At 43.3% G+C, this 24286-nt stretch overlaps 1 protein-coding gene across 1 annotated transcript in view; it reads right to left on the bottom strand.

The window, feature by feature from the left end:
• Positions 1 to 2681: 2681 nt before the first annotated feature.
• STS (steroid sulfatase) overlaps positions 2682 to 24286 on the bottom strand; it is a 372501-nt gene continuing 350896 nt past the window's right edge. The window contains exon 9 of the mRNA XM_075594564.1: positions 2682 to 8352. Coding sequence (XP_075450679.1) covers positions 7985 to 8352 — 368 coding nt within the window. The 3' untranslated portion in view covers positions 2682 to 7984. The remainder of the gene's footprint in view (positions 8353 to 24286) is intronic.

The raw sequence follows: 24286 nt of genomic DNA on the forward strand, positions 1-24286 counted from the left end.
CAAGATGTATTAACTTGGTTGGCGGATCGGCTCAGAACCGATTTCCTCAGGACCCTTTTGGTAAATCCCTTACCCCAGAAGTCTGAGAACCCAATGTAGAAACTCAATTGGTTACTTATAGCATGATAGTGCGAGTGTTAATACTCGGGATGTCAGTAGAGGAAATCCAAGGCTGCCATACCCTAAGAAACTCTCAACAGGTGTCATTGATAAGGCTCGTCAACTTTTCCATGTGGCATATGAACCACGCCTTATTTCTAATTTTGGAGAAGGAGGTGACTCCGTACTGCTTCCAAACTGCCACCAATTCACATATAGCAGCAGTGGAGATATGGGTAATGAGTTTGTTCTCGTGTCTGGGCAGGTTCTGAATGGGCCTATTCAGCAAAAAAGAGCCATGGGTCCATAGTTATGTCTAAATTAAGGATTCTTTGAATTCAGGCCCTAACCTTTCTGCACAGGGAGGACACCACTGGGCATGTCCACCACATGTGGACAAATGAGGCCTGACCCCCGCAACCCTTTGGACACACAGAAGGGTAACCTATAATGAATTTAGAGAGTCTAAGTGGGGTCAAGTACCACCTCATCATGACTTTATACGTGTTCTCCACGATGGTGGTGGCTATTGAACACTTAGCGACGGCTACTAAAATGTTATCCCAATCCTCCCCCTCCAGCTCTTCACCCAGACTATGTTCCCTTCTGTGTCATATATGTTAGCTTTTTATGGGAAGTGGGTGTTGAATTAACAATTAAGCCGTAGAGATGTGAAATAAAACCTGGGGTACTAGCATACCTCAGGCACAAGGATTAAAATTGAGAAAGGGGTCCAATGAGGCCCAACTTATTATAGAATGCTTTAAGTTGCAGATAGTGAAAAAGTTCACTATTAGGTAATTTTTTTTTCTTTTGGAAAATTTCAAACGGTTTAGGCTTTAAATCTGGGCCCAAAACTTTTAGCCTCAACCCCCACGTCTATCCAATTTATGAAACGTTTCTTAGTTAACCCTGGCTTGAACCTTGGATTATCAAAAAATGGGGACATTAAGGAGTTCTGATATGTCAAGGATTGTTGGAATCTCAGTGAGTCCCATAGTTTTAGGGAATGGGAAACTGATGGCAGTAGTAGATTATTTTTGGTTTGAATACCTGAAGGCAACCAACGTAGTTGATTGAGCACCACTGGGTGCATCAAAGATGATTCAAGGTCAACCCAGTGTCTAAGGGCTGGGTTGGAGTGCCACAAAACTAACTGGCTGAGGCAAAAGGGCCCACCTCCATTCACTCCATTGTGAATTATGTGCATCACAGATGCTGCTTTGGCTCGCCATTGAAAATATATAAATGTTCATCATCAGTCAATGCTGGTTTGTAAGAACTGAAAATACCATAAGATTCATGTTATGTGAAAATACAGATTCCAACACAGAATTTGTTTAAGTTCCAAAATTTATTCTTGAGGCATTTTTCAATCACAAACTTCAGTTAGTAACAAGCAAGATGTTGCCATATTACAGAGGGAGAGCAGTTTTTTTGCTTAGATGATTCTCTCCTGTTCTGATGTAATATTCCTCAAGCAAGGCATGATATCATTTTTTTTCCTAAGCTACAAATTAACCTATATTTCTTGTTTTATAAAGAAACATCTGTTATAACAAAGCACACATGTGACAGAGTGATGGTGCAAATCAAGGCTCTAAACACTGAAAGTGATCACTAACTATTAAGAGATAAAATAACAATACAATATCATACGTGAATATAATTTAAGTGACTAAAATAATTGTCAATTGGCGTGATAAATTATTATATGTTGCAACTCCCTGCTCAAACCCTCTAGCAGGGACTGTCTTCACTGGTCCCCAGAAGGTAGATACATTTTCTCACAACCCAGGGGGAGCATGTAGAAAAAACAACAAGAAACAGCAATCTAAGTGCAGACGGAAAACATTGTGTGAGTCAATTCACAGGATATTTTGGCTCGTGAGTGCAGCATACTCACAGGATGGAAGTGGTATATGGGCAACAACTGGTAACTTGAATATGTGCTATCTCCTATATCCAGGCGTTGATACACTCCAACTCAGGTAATCGATGCGATGGTGAAATGCAAAGACAAAAGAAGATATCCATAGTGCAGATCAATGATATAAAGGTTAATCTTTTATGTAGATTCTAAAAATGCGCACTTACAATAAAATATTATTAAAACAGCATATATCACTTAATAGTGAATGAAGTATGGATTGGACACTGCCGTGGCTCACCTCGCCGACTCCGTTCTGTGTTCTATCAGCTCTCCTGCATACAGCTGACTGCTCCTGATCACTCAATGCAGCGTTAGTAGCTCAACTCCATTGCGGTATCAAGAGCGTCACGTCACTTCCAGTAGGGCTTCTGTGATGGGCAGTCACTCGGCACCAATCCTCTCTTCCTCTGGGCAGTACTACTCTACGCGTTTCACCACTTTCACTCTGGAGCATGGGAGGGAAACCATCTTGACTGGCAGTCGCATCATCGCATCGATTACCTGAGTTTGAGTGTATCAACGCCTGGATATAGGAGATAGCACATATTCAAGTTACCAGTTGTTTCCCATATACCACTTCCATCCTGTGAGTAGGCTGCACTCACGAGCCAAGATATCCTGTGAATTGACTCACACAAAGTTTTCCGTCTGCACTTAGATTGCTGTTTCTTGTTGTTTTTCCTACATGCTCCCCCTAGGTTATAACAAAGCACAAAGCATATATTCATTATTAATGGCTAAAGTGTTAAATTCCGGGCATTATTGAAATCCCCGCTGTCTGATTGGTTAAAATTCCTGGCATTATTCAATCAGTAATGGCCCAGAATTTTTGGCACCTTGCCAAGTTTTTCAGCCAATCAGCTTTCAGTTCTCATTCACAAAGAGGGAGATCAGCTCTTAGACAAGGGATGTGATTGGACAGGAGGCAGAAGCAAGGCACTGACTCCTCCCCCACCCTGCCTGAAGAGCGCTCCACACAAGAGAGTGAGGAGAAAGGTCTGCGGGTCTGTTTTGTGTTTTGTGGGTGTAAAGGGGGCCAGCAGAGTGTTTTATTTGTGTGTGTGTGTGTGTGTCTTCTGTTGGTGTGTTTTGTGGGTATAGATAGGGCAGCAGAGTGTGTTTTATTGGTGTGTGTCTGCTGTGTTTCTGTTTTGTGGGTGTAGAGGGGGGCCTGCAGTGTGTGTGTCTTAAGTGTGTGTTTTATGGGGGAAGGAGGGATGGAGAGTGTGTTGTAGGTGTGTGTCTGCAGTGTGTGGGTTTACAGGGGGGCTGCAGTGGGTGTAGGGAGGGGGCTGCTGGTGTGTTTTTTGCGGATGTAGAGGTGGCAGTCTGTTTTGTTGGTTTGTGTGTGTCTCTGCAGTGTGTTTTGTGGGTACAGAGGGGGCTGCAGTGTGTTTTGTGGGTGGAGGAGAGGTGCAGAGTTTTGTGTGTGTGTGTTTGTGTGTATGCAGTGTGTGGGTTTACAGGGGGCTGCAGTGGGTGTAGAGGGGGGCTGCTGGTGTGTGTTTTGTGGATGTAGAGGGGGCAGCAGTCTGTTTTGTTGGTGTGTCTGCAGTGTGTTTTATGGGTCTAGATGGGGGCTGCAGTGTGTGTGTGTGTGTGTGTGTGTGTGTGTGTGTGTGTGTGTGTGTGTGTGTGTGTGTGTGTGTGTGTGTGTGTGTGTGTGTGTGTGTGTGTGTGCCTGTGTGTCAGTGGGTGTAGAGAGTGGAGGAGGGCTGCAGAGTGTGTTTTTGTGTGTGGGTGTGTGCAGTTGTGTGGGTTTACAGGGGCTGCAGTGTGTTTCTGTGTTTGTGGGTGTAGAGGGGGGCTGCAGTTGTGTTGTGAGTGTAGAGGGTGGAGGAGAGCTGCAGTGTTTGTTGTGGGTGTAGAGGAGGGGGCTGCACAGTGTGTGTATATAGAGGGGGGGTGTTTGTGTGTACAGAGAGGTGTCTGCAGAGTGTGCGTGTGTGTGTGTGTGTATATGTGTGTAGAGGGGGCTGTGTATATGTACAATTTCATTTTAATAAACTTGCAATAAAAGCATAAGAATGTAGACAATCGTGCTGATAAAAATCAATGACTACAAAAGTGTATCTTTTTTATGGAAAATTAAAACAAAGCCTACATTAAGCCTATAATAGTAATAATCCCCTCAGAACAGGGCATTACTGGACAATAATGCCCTGGCTGGGTTAAAGTCCTTCGGCTTCGCTCGGGCCTTCATCTCTTCCAGCCAGGGCATTATTGGCCAGTGATGCCCTGTTCTAGAGAATTATTACCTAATTGAAGGTGGTTTATCTGCTGTCCGTGTACCGGACTTATCTTACTCCGGTGTACTCCCACTTGTACCAAACAAAGTTGTTTCTTTTGCATTGTGTGAAGCCCTGTTCAGCAGTTTCACAGAACATGCAAAATGAACCCCTTAATGGAAACTTCAGTGAAGCGGAATTTTGAACCCCAAAAATCTATCTACATAGGTCATAAAATCACATTCCGATAGATGCATAGCTGATAATACCAAAACATGCTGTATTACGCCTATTTTTAATGGATCCAATAAAAATGGGCCATTTTTAGCTGTGCTATATAGATGTATTGCCCTATAAAAAAATAACGCTTTTTGGGGTGTGATCTTACCTATTTTTTTTGCTTACCTCAGCTTGATGTATCCAGGCCTATGTCAGTTAGGGGTGGAGATAGTTTTCTCCCCAAATAACAATACTGGATATATAGTTCAGACCTAGATAATAATGTATCTTAAAGTTCTACAGGGCATGGATTAATTGTCTGCAAAATTCTATGCACAGTACAGTGTATAAATGATTAGATTCAAGGGGGATGGACACCGAAAAGTAAATCACAATGAGTGCTTTAAGGGCACACTCTCGCCACTCTGGGACGGCCTCTGGAACCGAAAGAGTCACGGTGTAAGTCCCTGTTTGCCGCCAGGATACTGCGATCCATGTTGTTCAATGGTGACCGTCCCAGAGTGGCGAGAGTGTGCCCTTAAAGCACTCGTCGTGATTTACTTTTCGGGAGAATGTGAGTGTGTCCATCCCCCTTGAATCTAATCATTTTTACATTTAAACTGTATTATGCTATGTACTCCTCTTTGTTTTTCAAGAGAGAGTCTCGCGTGATCAGACCATCTTTATGCAGACATATGTGAGTGATTTGTTCACTTAATCAGTTTCACACCACTTTCACTGGGTTAATCTTAGTAAAAGTTAATTGTGTGCCAGCACTCTATTGCGCTTTATATTTTTTCACTAACACTTTTAGACGATATTCTAGATATCGTTTATTTAAAGCTGCACAGAGAAGCTTATTTTGTTTTAGTTTTGCGCTTCTCTATATCACTTATTACAGTACAGTGTACACTGGCAGCTCTATACAAGAAAAACTATTATTATACATGTATATTTTTTGTATGATACATTGAGCGAATCTATGGGTACTGAATACAGGATCAGCGCTAATTCTGTATATATGTGATTTTTAATTGTGTACTGATTGTTGGAGGTACATATGTTTAGTAATGAATTGGTAGGGGCTATGTAAGGGCTCTGATTGTGAATGGGAGACCCACTTAGCATGCAGTATCGTCAGCCTACTCACTGTGACAACATTGCATCTTGTGACATCGAGACTGCATAGGAGCAGAGACACTTGGTTTCCCATTGGAGGTGAAGGGAAACAATGCTGTAACAGTGGGGTAATATCTCATACTTTCATGGAGAGAAGGAGGGCCTGATATTCCATACTGCACCATAGAAAAGACAAACGCAACTCTACACATGCATTTTTCTTACTTACACAGTACAGTAGAGGCAACTCTTATTCGAACAAAAACCAGTGGCAATTCCCCAAAAAAAACAGGAAACACCCAGGTACATTCTGAATACATGCCTTAAACTTTCCTTAAACTAGCCCCAGCATTTCTGCATTGATTAATGGCCTATCAGATTAACAGCGGGGGTCCCTGGCAGTCCCATTCAAACTGAATTGGAATGCCAGGGATCCCTGCTGTGTTAATCCTATGGGTCGTTAGTCAATGCAGAAATGCCTTAAACGTGCCTCAAACTAGCCCAGAACATACCCAGCACATACCCAGCACATACCCAGAATGTAACCCGGCTAGTTTACGGCAAATGTTAGAATAAACGTTGCCTCTACTGTATGTGTGATATTTATGTTACAGGAAATGAAAGTACCACTTGTGTTGCATTTGCATGTCTCAGACAGGTCTGCAACTCTGTCTTTTCCCATTATTGCTTAGCACACAGTGCTTCCACTGCAGCCATGGTTCTGGGTAATGACATTCAAATGAGTACACTGTCTCTCTCTCTCTTTACTTCTTTGCCATTTTAACATGGGCCTCTATAAGCTTATGCCTGCAGTATTACACAGCTTGGTTTAAAGAAATGCATAACCAGTAAACCTACTCACAGACAGCTATTTCTACCTATTTGGTCGCATCAGTGTGAAGTTGGTTGCTGGCAATGCAATGTGAAGCTGGTACATGGGTACAGTATATAACCTGACATTAAAAACGTTGTGGTGGGTAAAAGTGGGTAAAATGACAAAAAACCTTCAGCGTATCGTAAAAATATATTTATGTTACAAAGTAATTTCTGAAGCCCATTGTAAGAAAAACGTTACTAAAGTGTCTTGCAAGAAAAACAACTCCCTGTTCGAGGTGTATATAGATACTGAAAGAAAGGGTAGTTCAGACATAAAATTGATGTCCAAAAAGGTTTAAACATGGGAAAAGATGTTGATCCAGGGAGAAATCTGATTGCCATTATGTGAAGTTAGGAAGGATTTTCTTTTTTCCCTTATGAGACATCATTGTTTCATGTTTCTCCGGGGGGGGGGGGGTGAATTTAGGATAAAGTATCTGTCGTCTTAATTTAGCATTCAGTAGGTTGAACTTGATGGACATACAGTATGTATTATTCAACCTCATCTACTATGTAACTATGTGTATTATACGTGAAAGAATACAAACAATGGAGCAATGTTTTCGGTCCCAATGTGGTCTATCTTCAGGGTTGACTGTCCAGATTGGGACTGAATCGTTGGTACATTTCTTTGTATTTTTTTGATGTACGTATGATATACACCTTTATGAATATCACTGTTTGTTTTAACTACCCCTTTTCCAGTATTTGATATGAATTTTTGTTACATAAAAATACTTTGTATACTAATTTTTGTCTTTTATTGTCCACTGCATTGGTGTTATGCCTCATTGATCACGGAGGTGAAAGTGGCAGCACAGAAGGGGCCGTGGAAAGGGAGTTGGGATTGGATGTATTTTGGTAAGCAAACGGACTGAAAAAGCCACTTGCTTTTAAAATGATAAAAGTGCTCATGTTTTAGAAGTAATCAACTACTGTGACTTTGGGGCAGAGTTACAGTCAAAACTATTATTTAACTTCAGCTTTTCTCTTACACTTTTTATTATTGGTTATATTGTTATGGAATTTAGAGATTATAATTACAAGGTTACAGTTTTAGTTTCTATTTGATATGTAGTAAAAGAACTGCAAAAAATAAATGTGTATATGTTTAGTGAAGCATAGAGCAAGTCATATTTTGCTATCAGACATCACATCACATTTACAGAATGCTGATATTTTTCCCAGGTTGTATTGTTCCAAAGTGAATCATTTCCTTGACAGAAGGATGGTAACACAAAATAAGTTAATATGCTGCAGGATAAATACATGAATGAGGCATGCAGTCCTGTAAAACTGATGTATGTGGTAGGGCTTACTAAGAATAGAAACAGAGCAAAGTGATAAAATGAGTTAGATACAGCCCCAGGTTAGGTTTGGAAATCAAACTGCCACCTACAATACATGTGAATCAGACTTCTAAGCAGAAGAAAGGGATAATGGTTGAACTTATATTCTCATAGGACATGAAAGTCAATATTTAAGATAGGCTTCACAAATGTGTGCTGGTTCAGTCCATTCCCAATTCTTTATCATTGTCACAGTAACAAAAATCAAACCAAGATGAACAGCAAGCCTGAAGCCAGGGTTTACATATGATGTTGCTCCATGCAAACTGATTATGGACTGCTTGATGGGTTTTTGTATGCTTGTCTGTTGCTTGCTGGATGACTTTAAGAATTTCATAAAAGTTAGGTTCAGTCTGCGGTGTGAGAGGATGATTTTCTTCTGGGTCATTAGAGAGATCAAAGAGTAATGGGGGGTCATGATGAGTGACATACTTTCCAAAACAGAAGCAGACATGTGAATCAAAGCAGCCATCTGATCCTTCAGGGTGAAAGTTTGGAGTGAAAAAAAATGCTTTCCAAATGGATTTGCCTGAAATTATGAAAACAAAAAATGTATTTAGTTAAAGATCAGCATTTAAAAAATAAACTATTTCTTTGAACAAAATGTGCCCTACAGTACGTTGTTTTCAAATTGATGTTAAAAAAAATTGCTGCGAATGCAGTAATACGTGCTAATTAATATGTTAATGGCAAGACTATATTTATTAAATTAAATATCAATTAAAAAAACACAATACCAGTTCACATCCTCGCCCCCTCCCCCAAACTGTATTAAAATCTGCAATACGTTGATGCAGTACACTTTTAATCAGTATTTCAGAGCAAATATCCCATTTAAGTAGTATACTTCTTAATGTTTTATATAGCTTCGTCTTTTTCAGATCTAAGGATTTCGATTCTATGGAAAAATAGGTAAGTTAAAATATAAAAAGTTTGTGTTACGGCATGTCAATCAGAAGAAAGTTAACTAATAGAAGGGGAGCTAAAACTAATATACAGTAGATGTTCTTAATTCAGTAAAATCTATTAGGCAAGAGCCTCATGCACATAATGTTTCCATGCCTAACGATATAAGCAGAGAGCTAACTGTGATTACCAGAGCAAACATATCACAATGAGGTGGGTTTTTTTTTCATAAAGAAGTAATAAATCAGAATACAGATAAAACATTTGAACAAATAGCGAGTAGCCGGCGCTGAGATGATCTGCCCTTCGAAAAGGGCTCACCCGGCGAGTTGATTCTGCGCAAATCTCGCCCGAAATAAAAATATTTTAATTAAATTGTATTACAAGTGTAGATGAGCAAGGGGTCTCGGAGCAGAACCGCGTTGATTTCAGGTCCGGGGAGATTCTGCTTCCCGAGATGCAGGCCCTTTTATGTGGTGCCGATATCTCCCATGTATTGAAATGTCCCAGTCACGTCACGCAGGTGTTCGCAGGGCCCAGAGTTCACCCGGGAGGTTCCCACGGGTGTCAGGGGGCCCTTGGGTGGTCCCTGCTAGGCTCTGTGGGCCTCCAGGTGGTCCCCACAGGTGTCTGTGGGCCACATTGGGGTTCACGGGTGGGTCCCATGGGTATCTGGGGATCCCCGGGTCCTCCCCACAGGTGTCTGTGGGCTCTCGGGTGTTTCCCACGGGTGTCTGTGGGCCCTAAGGTGGTCCCTGTGGGTGTCCGGGGGCCCCACAGGGGTTTCTGGGTGGTCCCTGCAGATGTAAATGGGTCCTCAGGTGGTCCCCGTGGGCATCTTGGGGTCCTCGGGTGGTTCCCATGGTCATCCATGGGTGGACCCGTGGCCTGCAGTACCATTCCTGTATTTAAAAAAGCAAAAACATGGCCTACATTTCAATTAATACACCTCCCACCCCCCACCAAACACATACAGTACAGTAATGTCCAGATATGGATAATAGATTATTTGCCCATTATTAAACACAACATTAGCCAGTCAGCATAAATAAAGTAAATAAAAACTGTTCTACTTACCCCTGCCAACATGAAGGGCATCCTCGTCAGCATACTGCAGGCCCATGTACTCTGATGCCAGCAACAATACATAAAAAAATACAATCTAATGGCCCCTAACCCTTAATCACCTTAGAGGTTAATAACCGCTATGGTAATTAAGGAGTTAACCCACCCTGCCCCACTACCCACCCGTGAGGCCTAACCATCCACCCCGGACCACTATACCCAACCTGTACCCATTGAATGGCATAGTAGTACATCATACCCATATAATATGAGCATGATAAGCTACTATAGCAGTCAATGGTCACATTAATACAAAAGCATGAATGTCAAAAATACACAATACTAAAACAGATACCTAAACACCCAGAAACAAAAATTAAATGCACTAGCCAACCACGCATTTAACTAAATAAAACCACTAGCCAATCAATTAAAGAAATATAACCACTAGCCAATCAATTAAATAAATAAAACCACTAGGCATAAAATAATTAATACCACTATGCAATCGATTGCATAAATCATACTACTAGCCAAAAAATACATTTAATTCCTAAAAGAAGTAACCAACACAACAATTAATTCATTAAACCACTAGGCAAAACATTAATTAAAACCAGTAGCCACCAAAATATATCATTAACTAAAACCGCTAACCAATCTGTTAAAAGAAAAAAAACAAGCCATCACAATTCAAATCAATTTAATCTAAACAATCAAGACATAGAAAATAAAACAGTCAATAGAAGAAATGCATTTGCCAAAAAAACATTGTCTCCCACTGTATTCATCTGTACCATAAACAGGCACAGATGAATACATTAGCAGTCAACGGACAATGAAAAACATTAAAAAAAAAATCAATCAAAAAACCTGGAAAAATAAAAGTACATACATCCAATATTTATCTTACCTTTAGAAGTGTAGGCCCTCCGAATCCTGAGGAATCAGGAAGCTCTCATACCATTGTAGCCCCCTGTAAACAGCACAGGCTATGCCTATCCTCTCTCTATTTAGGAGCCAGCTCCAGTAAGTGACTGTCTGTTCTGTCCGAGGAGTTGGAGGAGACAGTGCGGTCTCACCTGTGCAGTTCGTACAGGAGCAGAGAGAGAGGAGAGGAGAGACTCAGCCACTTTGAGCAGAGCTGATAGAACCATAGACCCGGTGGACCAATGCCCCTCACCCCATGTCTGGGGTGATGGGGAGAATCCATTCCCCACCCAGGGGATAACCTCTGAGGTGGGCAGTGGGGTATTGACGCCCCAGCCCAGACCATCCTGTCGGAGGAGACACTTGGAGGGAAGGAGAGGAGGAGAGACTTGTAAAGGGCGGAGAGTGGAGTGATCCGCGGGACATTGCTGTTGTTGTTGTGGCTGCTGGTTGCCACTACATTTGGAGTCGCTGACCTGACAAATAAAGAGACAATACTTTTATACAAAGACTGTTGTGTGAGTCTGGAGCATTCACCCTGGGACCAGGGTTCACTCTTCTGTACACAGAGTTCTGTTACAGAGTTAACCCTTCTGCTTTAAGTGCACTTCAACAGTGCACTTGTTGGTCTTCTTTTGAATATTTGTTTGACTGTTTTTTCTTTGTTCTACTTGGCAACAAGTAGAATTGCTGTTCAACTGAATTGGCCGGCTTCGCCGGCCAATCAGTTTTAAACCAGATCAAAATAGACCCACTTCTCTCTCTACTCCTCCCCTCTCTGTCATTGGTGCACCTTCCTTTATAATCCCTGTCTGTCCTCTTCTTCCTCGCTCTGCATAGTTCCTGTTTCCCTGTGTGTACCTGACCTATGCTGTGCTCCCTCTGTGTTCCTGTTGTTTCTTGCTCCTGTGTTATCTTGGATTTTCCTGGCTTTGACCCCTGCTTGTCCTGGACTACTCTGCTCTCTGGTATCCCTTATACCCTGCTACGCATACTACTTTGCTTACCTCTGGCTTCCTAGGACCTGGCTTATACTCTGACGATTCTAACCTCTGGACTCCTGAACATTGGCACACGGACACGACTATTCTTACGGACATCCCCAAGCATTGCAAGTATACTCTAACAAATCTTCCTACAGGCCCAGCAACGCTATACCACACACCGGGCTCGCTCCCTCTGCTGTGGGTGTGTGGTATCATACCGTTTCCACCTCAGTACTGGGGCCTAGCTTGGTCTGCGGGCACACAGGCGTGACAAAATGTATTTTTATTACATTGGATGGAAGCCAGGGGTCTCCTGAACTGGTATCAGCTCCGGAGACTTCCAGCCTCAATCCAAGCAATAAAAATAAAAAATAAATTCTGCCCTACTCCGCAAATCATACCATTCCCACCTCAGTACTGGGGTCTAGCTTGGTCTGCAGGCATACAGGCGTGACATTATGCAGAGCCCAACAAATGCAGACCCCCCTGAGGTGGGTACAAGTATTACCCTAGAGGCCTTACACTTTGTTAGCGATCAGCTGTCCACTGTCTCCCAACAATTGACCACCTTGTCCCGTCAGGAAGGTTCCACGGCTTCTGCGCCAACAATGGCGACAACCTACGCCAGCCCTGCTCCACAGATTCCCTCTCCGAATCGTTATGATGGTAACCCCCTCAGCTGCCGCGGTTTTTTAAACCAATGTGAAATGCAGTTTGAAATGTCTCCCTCCCTGTTTCCTACTGGTCGTGCTAAAATTGCTTACATATATGCTCTGCTGACCGGGGACGCTCTTGCCTGGGCATCTCCCCTATGGGAGCGTAAATGCAAAATAATGCAAGATTACCTTTTATTCAGACGTGAATTTCAACTTGTGTTTTATACCCCCGCACGGCGCAAGACAGCTGCCTTCTCCCTCTTTCACATTTCTCAGGGCCGAAGATCTGCTGCCAAATACGCCATCATGTTCCATACGCTGGCGGCCGAAGTTCAATGGAATGATGAGGCCCTCGCCGCTGCATATTGGCACGGACTCTCTGATACACTGAAGGACGATCTGGCTACTCATGCTCGGCCTACGTCTCTGGAGGAACTAATCGCCCTGAGCGTACGCATGGATCAGCGTACGCAGGAGCGACGACACGAGAGACACTGTACCGTTCTTCTCCCTCTGTTCTTTCTCACAGGTCGCCCACTACTCCTCTCCTGGCCCTGGAGGCACCGGAACCTATGCAGGTTGGCAGTCAACAACTCCAGGGAACCGAGAGAGCGCGGCGACGCCAGAAACGGCTGTGTTTCTACTGTGCTTCCTCGGAACATCATCTCCAGAATTGTCCCTTGAAGCCGGGAAACGGGCACACCCAGTAAAGGTAGAGGGCCTTCTACTGGGTACTGTCTAGCCTAACCCCTCTCCTCCTGAAGCTCCCCCAAAGAAGTTTATGCTACCAGCCACGTTGGAGGGTCCCAACCTTCTCGTAAAGGTTGAAGCGGTCATCGATTCCGGATCGGGCGGTAATTTCCTGGACCAGCAGTTCGCAGTGGATAATCTGATTCCCATGGTCAGAAGGAAGAGCCCTGTTGGCCTTGAGGCCATCGACAGACGACCACTCCAACCAGCTTTCATCATTTGGGAGTCGGTTCCTCTTACCTTGACCCTGGCTGATGGTCACAAGGAGGTATTTGTCTTTGACGTTTTCCAATCCCCTTCCGTACAAATTATTTTAGGATTGCCTTGGATTCAACTCCACAATCCGCGCATTGACTGGACTGGTACCTTACCCATCCAGTGGCCCTCGTCCGCAGAGGTTGTTCCTACGGAGCCCCCCGTGGTTGTGCTTGCTGGTCAGGACTCTGTACCTGCCGATTGGTCGCCCCTGCCTGCTGCTTACCACGAGTAATTGGACGTTTTCATCAAGGTAAAGGCAGAGGTCCTCCCCCCTCACCGTCCGTACGATTGCCCTATCGACCTCATTCCGGGGACTGTCCTGCCGAAGTCTAAGTCTTATCCACTCTCCATCCCGGAGACCGAGGCCATGACTACTTATATTCAGGAAAATCTGGAAAAAGGATTCATCCGCAACTCTACCTCTAATGCCGGGGCTGGCTTCTTCTTTGTGAAGAAGAAGGATGGATCACTGAGGCCATGCATTGACTTCCGCGGACTCAATAAGATCACGGTGAAAAACCGGTACCCCCTTCCGCTCATCTCTGAACTGTTCGACCGTCTTCAAGGGGCCTCAATTTTCTCAAAACTTGACTTAAGGGGTGCCTATAATCTCATTCGCATACGAGGAGATGAGTGGAAAACAGTGTTTAACACACGTTCTGGACATTATGAATATCTTGTTATGCCTTTTGGGCTGTGTAACGCCCCGGCTGTGTTTCAGGAATTTATGAACGACATCTTCCGTGATGTATTGGGAACTTTTGTCATTGTCTATCTAGACGACATTCTTATTTTTTCTAAAAATCTGGAGTAACACATTCAACATACCAAACTTGTGCTCTCCAGGCTTCGTTCTAATCGTTTGTACGCCAAGATGGAGAAGTGTCTGTTTCACCAGGCGTCCACAGCTTTTCTAGGCTACATCATCTCCAGTCAGGGTTTTTCCATGGACCCAGAGAAGCTGAAGGCGGTCCTCGACTGGCCACTCCCTAATTCGCTCAGGGCTGTGCAACGTTTTCTTGGCTTTGCCAATTACTACAGGAAGTTTATAAAAAAAAATTCTTCTATTGCTCTTCCCATCACCGCCTTGACCAAAAAGGGCGCCGACGTTTCATCCTGGTCACCTGAGGCCATTTCAGCCTTTGAGATTCTCAAGAAGGCTTTCGTTTCTGCCCCCATCCTTCGTCATCCAGATACCTCCCTCCCCTTTACTTTGGAGGTTGACGCCTCAAACTAAGGAGCAGGCGCAGTTCTTTCCCAGAGGACTTCCCCCCAGGAGAAACTCCACCATTGTGGTTTTTTTTCATGGAAATTCTCTACAGCAGAAAGAAATTATGATGTCGGTAATCGTGAACTTTTGGCCATCAAGTTGGCTCTCCAGGAATGGAGACATCTTTTGGAGGGTTCCAAAGAACCAATTGCTATCCTCACTGACCACAAAAATTTGTTATATATTGAGGGGGCTCGTCACCTGGGCTCCCGCCAAGCTCGCTGGTCACTCTTTTTCTCCCGCTTCAACTACACCATCTCTTATATTCCTGGGACTAAAAATGTTAAAGCGGACGCCCTTTCTCGTCAGTTCGCCTCTGAGACTGAAGCTAGAGAAATTCCAGAACCTATTCTTCCGGCCAAATGCATAATTTCTGCTAACAACTTCGATGTGTTGGATGAGATCAATAAGGCACAAGCACATATTCCCAGCAGGTTCGGGATACCAAAAGGACGTCTCTATGCAGCTCCACGTTTTCGCCATAAAGTGTTACTTTGGGGACATTCCTCTAAAGCAGTTGGTCATCCAGGCTTCAAAAGGACAGCAGCTCTCATTAAACGGACTTTTTGGTGGCCTAAAATGAATCAGGACATTCTTGAATTTACCTCCGCCTGCCCTGTATGTGCCCAGAGTAAAACTCTCCATCATAAACCTTATGGACTTCTTTTACCACTTCCCATCCCTGAACAACCCTGGAAACACATTTCGATGGACTTTATTGTTGAACTGCCTATTTCCAAGGGGATGAACACTATTTTGGTCGTGGTGGACAGGTTTTCAAAGCAGGCACATTTTAATCCCCTCAAGGGACTTCCCAACTCGGCCACATTGGCGGACGTATTTTCCAAAGAGATCTTCAGGTTGCATGGCGTTCCCATTTCTATCGTCTCGGATCGTGGATCTCAGTTCATCTCAAAATTCTGGCGGGCCTTTTCCCAAAGATTGGGTATCTCTCTCTTGTTTTCCTCCGGATACCATCCACAACCAACGGTAAAACTGAAAGGATGAACCAAACTCTTGAACAGTATCTTAGGTGCTTCATTTCTGACTCACAAGATAACTGGGTGGATCTTCTACCATGGGCCGAATTTGCCATAAATTCTTTGAAGAACGAGTCTACTCAGGAGTCTCCCTTCTTTATCAATTGTGATTTCCATCCCAGTAGTCTCCCTCTCTCTCCTTCTGGTGTTCCTGCAGCGGACTCTCATATCACCAACTTACAAGAATCCTGGAAAAAGATCCTCAAGTCCCTACGGTCTGCGGTGGCCAAAAAAAAAACCAAGGCTGATCGACACCGTCAAAGGGGTCATTCCTTCAATCCTGGTGACCTGGTCTGGCTGTCTTCCAAAAATATTAGGCTCAAAACCCCTTCACCCAAGCTGTCCCCTAGATTCTTGGGACCATTGCAAATTTTGGAGAGGGTTAATCCGGTAGCCTATCGTCTCGATCTTCCCCCCACTATGAATGTTCCGTCCGTGTTTCATGTTTCCCTCCTTAAAAAAATTATTCCCAGTTCTCATTTCCCAGATCCCTCGCGGAGACCCAATCCAGTGTCCACCCTGGGCCAACAGGAGTACGAGATACACACCCTCATCGACTCTCGTTTTTCTAAAAACAAACTACAGTTTTTGGTACACTGGAAGGGCTACGGGCCTGAGGAACTTTCCTGGGTACCTGCACATCACATCCACGCCCCAAGACTTCTTTCCCTTTTTCACCAGAAGTTTTCCCTCAAGCCGTGGTTGGATCACTCGGAGATTGATCCAAAAGGGGGGGATACTGTGACGACTCAGGAGATTCCTTCCCTTCCTGGTCCCTCTCTCCCGTCTCCTGTTGCCCTTCCTACTCCTTCCCAAGCCTCTCCTTTACCCTCCACCTCTCTTCCTTTGCCACAACGCGTACCCCGCAAGTCTTGCATGCCCACACGGTCCCTGAGTCCCTGCTATGATGCTCCCCGTTCCCTCTCTCCCGCAGAGCCCATGTCACCTTCCCCTGTGGTGGCATCCATCCCGTTGCCTCCTCCCTGCATGGTACATGCGGCGCGGCTTTCCGCGCGCCTGGTGACACGTCCAACTCTTGCGCTCCCGCAACCCACGGGGGGCGCGCCCACATGCCCCTCCGCTGACTCACCTGATCCCTCCGCTCTACCTTTGCTCGCCATCGCACGGGCGCAGGCCGCGCACGCGTTCCCCTCCTCTTGGCTTCCTCCCCCTCCTGCGGTCTTCCCTTGCTCAGTGCGGGCCGCTCCTGTGTTGCATCCCCAGCTTACAGGGGGCGCGCGCACAGACTCCTCTTATCAGGCTTCCCCTGTCTCCACCTCCCAAGCCTTCCAGGCCATTGCTCTGACTGCCCCTTCTGTCTCCTCCTCTTCTCTCCCTTACCTATCTCTACCTTCTCCCACTTCTCTCTCTACTCCTCCCCTCTCTGTCATCGGTGCACCTTCCTTTATAATCCCTGTCTGTCCACTTCTTCCTCGCTCTGCATAGTTCCTGTTTCCCTGTGTGTACCTGACCTATGCTGTGCTCCCTCTGTGTTCCTGTTGTTTCCTGCTCCTGTGTTATCTTGGATTTCCCTGGCTTTGACCCCTGCTTGTCCTGGACTACTCTGCTCTCTGATATCCCTTTGAACCCTGCTATTCATACTACTTCGCTTACCTCTGGCTTCCTAGGACCTGGCTTATACTCTGATGATTCTAACCTCTGGACTCCTGAACATTGGCACACGGACACGACTATTCTTAAAGACATCCCCAAGCGTTGCAAGAATACTCTAACAAATCTTCCTACAGGCCCAGCAACGCCATACCACACTCCGGGCTCGCTCCCTCTGCTGTGGGTGTGTGGTATCATACCGTTCCCACCTCAGTACTGGGGCCTAGCTTGGTCTGCGGGCATACAGGCATGACAAAATGTATTTTTATTACATTGGATGGAAGCCAGGGGTCTCCTGAACTGGTATCAGCTCCGGAGACTTCCGGCCTCAATCCAAGCAATAAAAATAAAAAATAAATTCTGCCCTACTCGCAAATCCCCTTCCCACACCCTTGGGGTGGCGAGATGAGATCTGTGATTATCTTGCTAGTTCAAAGCCACAATGAGATTATCGCGGCTACTAGAATAGGATGATTTTATCAAAATGGCAATCTGGAGCTTATTCCATCTCTCGATCCTGTGTTTGAACAGGAGCGAGAACGCTCGGGAAGATGCACTTCCCGAATGAGTTTGGCAGGTTATCGAAGCTTTCTGAATAGCAATCTGGCCAAATCATTTGGGAACTGCTTAAAAAGCTTGATGAGTTAGTTATCGAAGCTACTAGAATAGGCCACTTAGAGTCTGGATGGAAGTAACACCACTAACGTCACATTAAATCGCTGCATAACCTTAAAGGACCTGTGCATAGGGTATTTTACATATAATTATCACTAAAGTCTGTTATAGTTAATGCAAAGCTCTTTCTAGCCCCAAACAGTACTTAACATTACATTATTAATCTTTAAACATACAGTATATATTAAAACATGATGTTAACTCACTTGATAAAGCTCTATAGATCTGGTCCATTCCCATTTTAGGTAACATCACATTATGAGCCCTGATTTGATGGAACTTTGTGAACCTAGCCCTAAAAGTGCTACTTTAATTGAATAATTCAGACATTTCCAGGAACTTGCATTACTACAACAATATGTGGAAATCGCAGATTAATATTTGTGGTTTAAAATACTAATCTTGATTTGTCGTTTAGGCTTGCTATTTTTCAAAAAATCCTAACAACATATAACATTTTAACTAGTATACTAGTATGAATTGAAAGTTACAGAAATACAAGTTTTTATTTATTCAATAGCTGCAAGAGAAAGACAGCTAATAAATCATTATTACCAGTATGCCAACATGTACTGTGCCAATGACATTTAATGATGGTTATACTTTCTAGTGTAGTTAGAAATCTAAGCCATGAAATATGAGCATGGCAATATACAGCATGCAGAAGGGAGAAAGTGATGAATACAAAATGAAAATGGGAAGAGAACATTTTATTTTCTGGGATCGGAGTTACTCATGTTGCATCAGCTACTTAAATGAATTGAGGCAAAACAAGATACTTGTTTTAACGTTTAAAACATTAAGAAATATCTGTTTTGGGTAGAAGATAAATTGTTTAAATGCAATACAAAGATGTAAGCATACATTCTGAAAGGACATTAAAAACATTTATGACAGATCAGAAACAATTCAATATAGAATTCATTTTTGTATGTAGCTTACTTGCAGGTTCATTTACCTTAATATACATCACTTCTTCTCAAACTATGTTCAATGAGGAGGCACTAAATGTAAGCTTTGAATCAAACAGTATATAAAAGAAATGTACAATAAAGCATAGGAAGGCTATTTCAATATACTTTGACCTTGGATCCGAGTAGCTAGAAAATATATCTACAGTATTAATGTGTTTGATGCACTAGCCAATATAGTATAATAAAATGTGCTTATTTTTTTCAAAACTAAATATAACTCATGTTCATTAGTTTTCAAGAAACTAAGGCACAGATGCAATTAAATCAGGGAAAATAACGTAAAGCTACTTAAATAGATAACGGACCATATTTTTCATGAGTTTAATAGGTACTGTATCTACTAGGCTAATGATATGCAAAAATAACGTCCATCACCAAAAGCAGAATCATACTGATAAATGCCTTACTGGGTATGTTAATAGTGCTGAGGCAGCTAAGTAATACAAAGCACATGCATTTGGAAAAACCTAACAAGCGTTCCAATTAACGCATGTGTTCTAGCCGTGTAATGCGCAGTAAAATTCAAACAAATACACAATACAAAAGGTTTTTAGCCACATTTTCCTGACCTCACAGGCGTGAAATATGGCTGTGAATTTATTTTACAAATCCAAAAACAAAAATCATTTATGTTCTGGCGAAACCAAAATATGAAAACATTTTTAGAACCTAAATGAAAACACCAGTGAAAGCGTCGACCCCTTAATAAAATAACTGTAGTTATGCCTATTTACATGTGATTAGTGGGACCTACATATATAACTGGCATTGTTGCTCATGCTGTTGCATTGCAGTAGGACATGCAGAACCTGCCAGTGGAAGCTGATTCTATTAAAAAAGGTTAGCCATGCATGAAAGAGGAGCCCGGCTACTACACTATAGAACCTGCTGCCATGCACCAGCTGGTGCAATAACAGCTGATATATCTTTAAAGCTGCAGTTCAAGATGCCATTCTTTAACAAATATATATATATATATTTATATATATATATATATATATATATTTGTTCCCCCTTCAATATGTGCATCAATACAATCTGCACACTGACAAGTGATTAGCTAAGCTGCAGATCGATCTGTTCTCCTGTAATCAATCGCTTGCTCAGGGCTATCTAATTTAGTTCTTGCACAGCATTTTGGCCAATGTAGTTCCTAGAATATGATTGACTGGGCAGATACAATTGGTTCACTGCTAGAGAGAGGATGGGGCTCAAGAACCAGAGCCTATCAGAAGGGGAAGGGGCTGTCAGGGGCTGTCACTTTGGAAATGCTTCCTATATTAGAAACATTAAAAATGTCTTTAAAACATTTTTTTTTTACATTTGAATGCTACAAGTACAAGTATTTTCTCATAGTACAGAACTGATTGTTTTTTATATTTAAACACACATGTACTGATGCAGCGGCCGTTATTCGAACACATCTCGGCGCCGATTTTGAGTTCTCTGCTGTTCCCCACGCAGCATGAAATGCGGCTAATCGCCCCAGGCACCCGCGCTTATTGCGGATGTTTTGTTTGAATTTCATGGATTCTGTATCTTTGTTTGCAATAAAATGGATGAATTGTAATGTGTACAGTACTGTGCTACTGTGCTACTGTGTCAATTTCATATATTAAAAAGCCAGAACAATAAAATTCATTTTTCTGCTCTCACCGTGCTCGGATCTTAGCGCGGGAAGGCTGGAATTCATCCCGCGGTTTCAAATCAGGATTCCGAAGTGTTCGAATAACGGCCGCTGCATCAGTAGGATATTGCTTGAACTGCTGCTTTAAATTACTGTAGTATTTTTTTTTTTATGGGGTATCTTACATTTGATTACCATACTACATCTCCCTTTTTTGTAACCCAGCTCAAATCACTGCAAGATAAAAACCACTGCAGCATTCTTACTTTTTTTATATAAAATAAACAAGGGTGAACTAATCATACATCCAGTACTGCAGGTAAGCAATATTAAAATAAATATTTTAAAATATATATTTTTAATGATAGTGTTTTCATGATAACCAAATGCTTTGGGATGAGTTTACAATGTTTACCCAATATATTTTGAGATAGTATTGTTTGTGGATTTAGTATAGATGAATTGCAAATCTTCATTGTATTTCTTTGTAATAATAGCCAAACAGCTAACATGTGAAACAATTAACTTTGATAAGCATCGATAAACATTAATATTGCAGGATAGGGTGAAAATAAATCATATTATTTTATTTTTTATATAACTTTGGTTTTATTGTGTTTTTCAAAAGCATACATGTACAGTCATAGCATCGGCAGAAATTGTACCAAAACATTTCATTCTACTTAAAAACGTATCCAAAAAGAGTGGGGGAAAGGGGAGAAACAGGAAGGAAGAGGGTGGAAGGGGAGGGTAGGGGGTGTGGCGCGGGGAACTTTCCCGCCGGGTCGATTTGATATTTGTTTTCCCCGACTCCCAACTTTGCCATAGCCCTGATCCCATTTGGGCTCTCTCGTCGGATGGGGGTCTAGTCTCCAGCTCTGATCACTCATATAGGGCGCTCCCATCGCCATAGATCACTAGTAGCACCTACTTCGGGCTCCTATCAAGGGAGAACGCATCTGCAACTATCATAGCAGAATGGTATCTCTCTCTACTCCCAGGATGTCCGTCTGGGCCAACCAAGGCATTCAGGTTTTTAGGTAAATTTCGCCAGTGTCATTAACTAAACTCGTTAATTTTTCCATCTGGCATACAAACCAAATTCTGTTCCGAATCTTGGAAATTGGTGGAATTTCAGGTTGTTTCCATAATGCTGTGATCTCACACCGAGTTGCTGTTGCGAAATAGGCAACCAATTTATTCCTTGATTTGTTCAATCCCAGTGTCGGCCTGTTCAGTAGGAACCGCCATGGGTCTAAAGAGATTTTGAGGTTAAGAATCCTCTCGAGCCAATCTCTAATTTCTCGCCATAGCGGTCTAATCCGCAGGCAAGACCACAGCATATATAACAGGTCAGCTGTTGCTCCGCACTGTCTAGGGCACAGTGGGGAGTACCCTGGTCCAAATTTAGATAATTTCATGGGAGTGTGATACCAGCGCATTAACACTTTATATGCGTTCTCCCTTAATGTCGTGCAGATAGAACTCATAGCAGTCGCCGTAATAATCTTAGTCCATTCCTCTTCATCTAATACTTCACCCAAATCCTTCTCCCACTGGTCCATGTATTTAAGTTTGTGGTCGACTTTTACCCCGGAACCGATCACTTCTCTGTACAATTGCGATGTGAGTCCCCGGGTATCAGTCTCAACTAGATAGAGCTTTTCAAACATGGTTAATGGGGGTCTGGGGGTAATACTATTGTAAAATGCTCGCAGTTGGAGGTATCTAAATATCTCTGAGGGGGGAGGTTCTTTTCCTCTCTAATTTATTCAAAGGGCTTAATATCTTTCCTCCCCTCCAGATCTCGAACTCTATGTATGCCCAATTGTTTTCAAATTGTAAATTCCTTTCTGTACAAGCCTGGAGCAAAATCTGGGTTGCCCCAAATCGGGGTCATCAGCGTTCCTCTAGATGAAAGTGTGCTCTTAAATTTATTGGCCTCCCAGATAGCCAGTGAGTTAGCCATTGAGGCCAGCGGCTTTTTTATCAGCTTCAACGCTGTTTTGGGTAACCAGATTAAGCTTTTCAACTCTATTGGGGAGCAAGCTTCACTCTCCAATGCAACCCATCTCTTCGAATCAGGGCTTGTGTGCCATTGGGAGATTTGGCATAATTGTGCCGCTTTGTAGTAGGATAGCAAACAAGGTACCGCCAGCCCTCCCGTTAATGTTGTTTTTTTCAGAATCATACCCTTTACTCTCGGCTTTTTCCCCTCCCATATAAATTTGGTTATAGCAGACTTAAGCGAGAGTATGTCCTTCAGTCTAAGTGGCACCGGTAGTGTCTGAAACAAGTAAAGGATGCGTGGGAGGAGATTTATCTTTATGCTATATATCCTGCCGATCCAAGATATTTTGAAAGCCGCCCACTTCCTAATATCATCTTTTAGATCGCGGATCAGCTTGGAATAATTTGCTTGGTAGATACCGTTGAATTCTTTGGGGATAAGCACTCCTACATATTTCACTCCTTGGGTCGGCCAATTAAAATTGAAGTTGATCTGTATCAACTTTTCTGTCTCTTTCGGGAGGCTTATATTCAGCGCTTCAGACTTGGATTGGTTAATCTTAAAGCCTGAGATGTTATGAAATTTCCCTAACAAGTTGAAGAGGTTCGGTAAAGAGGTAAGAGGACTCGAGATAGTCACAACACATCATCCGCGTAGAGTGCGACTTTGTGCGTTTGTGTGCCGGTCTCAATTCCCCGCACATTAGGGTTATTTCTGATTTGGGCTGCCAAAGGCTCCATGCACAATGCGAATAAAAGTGGGGATAACGGACACCCCTGTCTGGTGCCACTTTCGGATTAACTGCTACATTGAAGTCTCCTGCTAGTATTATGTCTACTCTAGCCACTAACTTTAATGTGTGGAAGAACTTCTTAAGGAAAGACGGGTCCTGCTCACACGGGGCATAGACCGTAGCCAGCGTTATTGGCTGAGCTTGTATGGTTCCCACAATCACTAGAAACCTGCCGTCCCATCTCTCTCTTTACCACCTCTTCTATGATTGGGAGGTTATTATGAAGCAGGATTGCTACCCCTCTATTTTTCTCATTCTTTGCGGAGGAAAGATAAAATCTCTTGAAGCTCTTATCCCAGTATTTGGGGGCACTTTTACTGCTGAAATTAGTCTCCTGGAGTAGCACTATGTCTGCCTGCTTACGTTTATAATCCGCCATAGCCACTCTACGTTTCCCCGGGCTGTTCAAGCCCTTAGTATTGTGGGGGACTATGATCAACGACATTGTACTTTGTCTTGTTTGCTACTAAATACTCTATCTTTATTTATAGAACTGTTGCGACCGGGGCCGCTCCGAACTATGAACCCGACCCAGGGTCAGATCCCGCGCCACAGGGGGAGGGGAGGGGTGGGACAGGGAAGAAAGGTGGGGAAAGAACAAAACAATTGAGGGTCCGAGGCTGACCATGATCAGCAACGGTCCCTTTGCCCAAGGGCCTACACTAATCCTCGGGAGGTCCAGGAGGGACCGCCCGAACCCTGACCATCGCTGGTGGTTGGGTGCCCGAGGGACTTGTCTGTGCAAGAAGGTGACACACCTCAGTGCACAACTCGAGACGCAGGCAGCCGACCTAGGTGGTCCCGACTCCGGCACCTTCCATCAAATAATGTTATGAACTTTATCTTTTTAAACTGTATACCTGAAATAACCAGTGTGGGTACAATACGAAACCTATTTACAGCGAACCTAA

The sequence above is a fragment of the Ascaphus truei genome, chromosome 3 (genome assembly GCF_040206685.1).
Source record: "Ascaphus truei isolate aAscTru1 chromosome 3, aAscTru1.hap1, whole genome shotgun sequence".
Taxonomy (NCBI): domain Eukaryota; kingdom Metazoa; phylum Chordata; class Amphibia; order Anura; family Ascaphidae; genus Ascaphus; species Ascaphus truei.